At 43.2% G+C, this 7,062-nt stretch overlaps 1 protein-coding gene across 7 annotated transcripts in view; it reads left to right on the plus strand.

The window, feature by feature from the left end:
- HDX (highly divergent homeobox) overlaps positions 1-5,754 on the plus strand; it is a 131,584-nt gene extending 125,830 nt beyond the window's left edge. For all 7 annotated transcript variants that reach the window (XM_068116421.2, XM_068116420.2, XM_068116426.2 and 4 more), the window contains 4 exons: positions 1,061-1,147; positions 3,636-3,758; positions 3,881-3,997; positions 4,720-5,754. In XM_068116421.2, the coding sequence (XP_067972522.2) occupies positions 1,061-1,147; positions 3,636-3,758; positions 3,881-3,997; positions 4,720-4,833 (441 nt within the window). In that variant the 3' untranslated portion in view covers positions 4,834-5,754. The remainder of the gene's footprint in view (positions 1-1,060; positions 1,148-3,635; positions 3,759-3,880; positions 3,998-4,719) is intronic.
- The last annotated feature ends 1,308 nt before the right edge of the window (positions 5,755-7,062 follow it).

Below are 7,062 nucleotides of genomic sequence, written 5' to 3' on the forward strand. Positions count from 1 at the left end.
TAGGGGACTAACAAGCATTCTGAGTATTGCGCTGCAATACATGTCCCTTACCGGCAGTCTGTCATCCGGAAAACTGTTGGGGAAATTACCAAAGTTCAAAGTGCCATAACTTTGTCAAAAATGATCGAAACGTCGTGAAGTTCGAACTTGATCTGTAACTTATCATGAGGAAACCATGTGCCAAGTTTGAAATCATTAGCATTAAGAGTTTAGAAAAAAAGTCCGGAAAACTGTTCTTTGCGTGACGGACTGACAGACTGACAGACGGAGGGACGGAATGCAAACCTATAGTCCCCTCCGGTAGGGGACTAATAACTAGCTTGCGACCTGTATGTTGGTTGACATTGCTATTGGTGAGTGCTGGCTCGCAGAACCACAACAATATATTTTAAACATCCCTCACAACTGCCAATCTCCCCGCCACCTCCGAACATGATTAAAGTAAATGTCATCATTTTAAACTTACCTTGTACATTCACAAGCCCCAGATATGACCCTCCCACTGGTGTTCAGAAGAAGGTGTTCTAATCCAGATACACAATCCATTCATTGGTAGCGGCGATCCATCGGGGGTTGTGTAGCACATGCCCATCCACTCGGGCTTTGCACCGACCCACCTGGTCGGGAATTTGCAGTACGAGCAGTTACCTGTTCGGCGAGCTGAGAAAGTTCTCCAAGTCTTTTGTTGGGCCAAGGCACGGGCACTTTCTCTTGGGTACTTTCCAAGTATTTTCGGTTTCTTTTAGCTCTGTGAGCCGTTTCAGGTACCAATCCTTATCTCAGACCTTCATCGTATACTCATGATGTCCTGAATGCCGCCATTTCCTGGGGTTTCTGCACATGCACTGAGCATTCTGGGTGCACTTCGAAAATTGCCGTATTCATTGTGTCATTTCGAAATTGCCGTATTTGGTTACGTCAGCCATCCTGGAATTGTAAAAAAAAACACGAATAGATAAACTGTTTTGTGTACCGACAATTTTATTCATGAAGAAAAAAAGAGTTTTTCAAATTCTCCAATGTTTCATCATCACCTTGGTTCTACTCTTTGCATTTCCAGAAGAACGAAACCACTGGGAATGAAGTCGTGGAATATGAAGAGTTTTCTTGTCAGACGGAGGATCTGATTAAACTTCTGGAGAGCAAGGCAAGTGTGCAATTTTCTATGCATCTTGTGGTAAATATTTTTTACCGTGAACGTCCTGCCCAAGATAAGTAAATTAGAGGTTCCTGGAGGAAACAAAATTGCTTTCGTTTCATTTGTGCATCCCAAGACGGAATACGATTTCGGTAACCGTTGCAACGATTGTATTTGTTGTTCATAAGGATGGAAAAGGAAGTGCTCATTGATCCCAAAAGTTATCACAAGTTTGATGTACAAGATGCTTTTTAAAATGTAAATAAAGTAAGTCTTGAGAATTCCATCTCACACCGTTTAACTCTGTGTTGTCCACTGATGATGTCATGACGCACAATCACAATCGTTATAGGGATTTTGGGTGTTAAATGGGACTCCGATTTACAGTACACGGATGAACATATTGAACTATTTGTTTTCACGGAATAGAACCACCTTTAGAGGCCATTTTTTCCCCACAGAGCAGGGCTTGGCCTTTTTCGGGCACCGTGGTCCCCTTTTTGAAGCAATGTTTTATGGCCGGATGCCCTTCCTGCCGCTAACCCTGTTGGTCGCCCCTTGGGACACACAGGGAATTACCAGTGAACTGGTACTCAATTTGCCGACCTCGGAGGGACGACAGGCTGAGTCAACCCCCCTGGTGTTAATTCAGCGATCGACCGGGATTCGAGCCCAGGATCCTAGGATCCCAAGCCGGCACCCTAACCGCTAAGCCAACACCAGGCTCTGTTTTCATGGAATGAGGGAAGCAAATGAGGTTTTGATAATCCAGTGGGAACTTGATCTTCCTAAGTCCTTGTGATTTCATTTCTCCTCTCTGTGTCGCCCTTTGCTGTTATGCGGATCTTTCCACACATTTCCCATCATTTTGATTCCGTCTGACCCTTCTGTTTTGTCTTTGGGGATAGAGGGGTACACCGACATTGGCAGAACCGTTCAGTTGCTGAGTTGTGGATCGGTATTTTGTATATGTGTAGTGATCGTGATGTCTGGGAGACGGTCTTGTCTAAACATGAATGAGTTGTCATGTTTGTTCGTTCCTCACCTGACAACCTCCCTTCTTTCCACCTCCAGGCTGGTAGGATAACCAAGATGCACACTCACCTCTGACCCCTCTAGCCTCGTGTCAAATATTGATCCAACTATAAACTGCCATCCTGGTGTTTCGCAAGCACGGCGTTTCATCAGTGTGTGTGCCGTTCCACGTATGGACGTTGTCTGGAGTTCCGTCTGCTAGCAGTATTTGATGGACCTTAAAAATCCCACGGTGTCCTTCGTGAAGAGCAGGCGAGCCATCGCCGGCACCATGAACAAATTACAAGTTCCCACTCTAACTTACAGGGAGCGCTGCATCAGCGGCACAGCCGAAACCCCAGCATATGATCCTACCTGTAGCCATGTGCTGCATACAAATGAAGGAGAAGAACAAGTATTCCACTACTCCCTCACCTCATCCCTCCATAAAATAAAATATATAACAAGTCAGGAGACGACGATGGTTCACGAGCGAGCGGTATTCAATGACAATGCTCAATGAGCAATGTTATGAGGTTAGTTAGCTACACAATACCGAAAATTTGGTTAGATTCCGACAACTTTGAAAATTTGACCTTTGTGACCTTCAAAGGTCAAAGGTCGAAGATTCTGAAATTTGTTGGAAAACTTGTATTTCATGATGTATGTGATCATGTAAGATCATGTACGACATTGCACCCTATCAGGAAGCGAACAATGTAATAAAACCATCAAAAATCGACTTTTATTAATTTTGTGACCTTGTGACCTTGACCTTGGGGCGAAAATGAAAAATCGAGCTCCTTGGGGATAGACACATGACATAGGCCTAACCAAATATCGAAACCCCTGTCAGATTCCACCAAACTCCTCGGAGAAGATGTAGCTTGAACTCGATTACCCCCTAAAAAGACATCTTTTTCTGGCGTGGCTCCGCCCACAATGGGCGCAATACGCCCACTCTAGGCAGGACAAAACTAGATCATGATATCAACCTCCCACCCAAGTTTCATCAAGATCGGATGATATCATCAGGTAGTTATGCTGCGGAGAGACAGACACACAGACAGACACACACCCATGAAGAATATAGTGGTCACTCTGTTTGATAACTCGTGAACCAATATATACAGTACATATAAATCACCCTGATGATGTCTGTACTTGCTCCACTGTTCTTCTCCCTCAACCCTTCTCCACCCCACCCCCTATGTCCCCTCCTCTCACATTCCCCTCAGTGAATTTAGGTTGATAAACTTGTGTATGTATTGTATTATTGTTTGTGTGGAGTTTAATGTGATGTTGATAATGGCACAGGCATGATGGGCAAAATGACCTCCTCAATCATCAAAGTTCCTGTGTATCCTTCTGACGATTCAAATGATCTCTTGTATTCGTGTGAATTAAAAGGATTGCTTTGAGCACGTCTGGTGCAGCCACCTCCATGGAGTTGTTTTAACCCGGTGACCCGAACCGCATGCAGACGATGACCATCGAGGGCTTGAGAACGGAGCTTGAGCAGCAGAAGGAACAGAACAAAATGCTGTGGGGCCTCCTCGAGGACATCATGTCCCGGGTCCACGATCACGACTGGGAAGGGTTGCAGGTGAGACGCTTCGTCCATCGGTGCAAATTTAGGAGATCGTTGACGTTGTCAATGAGGATTCGCCGGAAAACTCGAGTTTGCATTTCCACTATGTCCTCAAAAACAGCTGCTTTGTTTTGCAGGACGTGGTACAAAGCCTTCCAGACAGCCTGTGTTCCTGGGCTCCCGAGGACATCCATGAGATTCCCGATTCTTCTCCACAACAAGCAGAACTGTCTGACGCACATTCAGAGCGCAATGTAAGCAAATGAGACCTGACGTCCCTTAAATACTAAGTTTCCTGTTTGGAATGATTTTCCATTTTGTTTGGCTGCCACACGGGCAGACGGAGTAAAAATGATCTCCCTCCTCCCTGCACATGCGCAATCAGGACAAATTCAGAGCCAAAGTACTGATAAACTACAGCTTCGTTTTCCGTTTCGTGGTCAAAATATAACATTCAATTGAAATCGAGTTGTTCCTCGATCACGAACTGACGTTTGTGGATGGAAGGAAGGACGGACACGAACCAATTGCTGAACAGCACCTTTCGTTTCATGTGCACGGAGTAATAACTCCACTGGATTTGAACCTGTAGTCTCCGCATCATGAACCATTGCAAGTGCTCAAAGGACTCGACCTCATGTGAAGACCCTGAACTTACCTTGGCGTATGAACAGGCTTTCAGATTAGCCCAACTGGTGATTATTTTTGCTCTAAATTTGGAAAATGAGTTGTTTACTTGAGTTAAATTTCTAAATTTGTCAATAAGTGTTGGAAGAGCTTGATAGTCCCGGTTCAAACGAAATGTTTTCCCTAGATTAGGGAATTTTAGAAACCTAGATTAAATCTAACCTAGATCCGAAGGCTTGATTCAGAGAATTCAGATATTTAGCCTAGATTTAACCTATATTCAGAGAATAATTTCTGGGTAATTGAGAATCTGACATAGTACGTGCGCGCGCGCACGTGTGTGTTGCAGGTCCTGGAGGAACTGAGTGTGTGTTCAGAACCAGAGAAGAGAACCTTCACCATGTGTTCCCCTTTGTCGGACTCGTGTCCTTCCAGCCTGTTAGAGAAGCAGGACCCGGATTGATGACCCGAGTTGTGTTCGGCAGTCTTGGTTCTCCGTACGACACGACGGCACGTCGGGCGCACGTCATGACGCGCCGACGTCAGGTGACGGCTCAGATGCCGAGGGAGCGTCGCCATGTGCTGGGAACACCGGACGTTGCCCGCTCCGCGTGGAGTTTCCATCTCGAACCTGAACGCAATTGCTTTGTATTTCGCAACGGACAATGAGACTTTCCAGTTGTCATAGCAACCGCACTGACATCACTTATTTTGAAGGTGGAGGTGTGCTCTCCACTGAATGCCGTTCTAGTTTTAAACTGCAGGAATTTATACTTCATACGCCTAACACGTGTTTTTCTATATCCAAAGAGGAGCTTGATGCTACAGCAATTTGGCCTCGGGTTAGAACTCGGCCTTCAAATGATTTTGGGCCTAGGAGGAAGGCCCGACGGTTCTAACCGCTCCAACATACCCAAACTAGATGACTCGTTTGCTCTGGTCTGCACATGTTACCCAGGTGCGTACGGCTACCTGTACCATTTACCATCACGGGATTCCATGGTTTTTAAACGGACGTTGCGGCCAACACCGGCGGGCACCGTGTGCATCCTCGATTTGATTACCGTGCCAAGTTTAATGGACACAATATTGTACATGTAGGGACGTTTAGATCCGCTGTCTGACGGCACTTATAGTTGCCCGTTCTTTTTTTGTGCCTTATTTGTCTTGGCCTGGTTCATAGACATTTTGAGGCGAGGATTACACGATCACTTGTGATACGACACAGGCCACGGTCTTGCCTTGTTTTATAAATAAGTATTTTTATTTAACAATTCGTTTGATTCGTCTTAACTTATTGGACTTGAGATGCTTTGGTTTAGCGGCGTACATTATGGAAACGCAGTTATTAAAATGTAGAAACAGAATAAACTAAATAATGTCATTTCTTGGAGGTTGTTTACTTGCAAAATCTAAGATTTTTCAAGTATATTGGTCGGTCTTGTGCATTATTCTATCTATCTGTCTGTCTGTCTCTCTGGCTGTATGTCAATTGCCTACAGGTCACAATTTTAATCTGATCGTCACGGAGCTTCACCAAATGGTAGAGTTACTCAGAAGGAAGAAGCCTATTGATTTTGAGGTCAAAGGTCATCTGAAGGTCAAATTTCTAAAATTGTCATTTTCCATCCGATTGACTTGAAAGTTGAACAGCATTTGCATCTTGAGTCACTAAACAGGGAAAGCAACTATTTTGAGGTCAAAGGTTAACTCCAGGTCAAACTTCTAAAATCATCAATTGTCATCTGAAAAAAATTGCACTTTTCATCCTATTAACTTTACAATTAAACATCAATTGCACAGTGAATCGCAGAATTGGGAAAGCTTGAAGATTAAACATCAATTGCAGAGTGAATCGCAGAATTGGGAAAGCTTCAAAATTAAACATCAATTGCAGAGTGAATCTCAGAATTGGGAAAGCTTGAAAATTAAACATCAATTGCACAGTGAATCTCAGAATTGGGAAAGCTCGAAAATTAAACATCAATTGCACAGTGAATCTCAGAATTGGGAAAGCTCGAAAATTAAACATCAATTGCACAGTGAATCTCAGAATTGGGAAAGCTCGAAAATTAAACATCAATTGCACAGTGAATCTCAGAATTGGGAAAGCTCGAAAATTAAACATAAATTGCAGAGTGAATCTCAGAATTGGGAAAGCTCGAAAATTAAACATCAATTGCACAGTGAATCTCAGAATTGGGAAAGCTCGAAAATTAAACATCAATTGCATCATGAATCTCAGAATTGGGAAAGCTCGAAAATTAAACATCAATTGCATCGTGAATCTCAGAATTGAGAAAACTTTAAAATTAAACATCAATTGCACAGTGAATCTCAGAATTGGGAAAGCTTCAAAAATTAAACATCAATTGCACAGTGAATCTCAGAATTGGGAAAGCTTGAAGATTAAACATCAATTACAGAGTGAATCTCAGAATTGGGCAAACTTGAAAATTAAACATCAATTGCAGAATGAATCTCAGAATTGGGAAAGCTTCAAAAATTAAACATCAATTGCACAGTGAATCTCAGAATTGGGAAAGCTTGAAGATTAAACATCAATTGCATAGAGAATCTCAGAATTGGAAAAGCTTGAAAATTAAACATCAATTGCATCGTGAATCTCAGAATTGGGAAAGCTTGAAAATTAAACATCAATTGCACAGTGAATCTCAGAATTGGGAAAGCT

Source organism: Myxine glutinosa, chromosome 5, assembly GCF_964187855.1.
Source record: "Myxine glutinosa chromosome 5, kmMyxGlut1.1, whole genome shotgun sequence".
NCBI lineage: Eukaryota > Metazoa > Chordata > Myxini > Myxiniformes > Myxinidae > Myxine > Myxine glutinosa.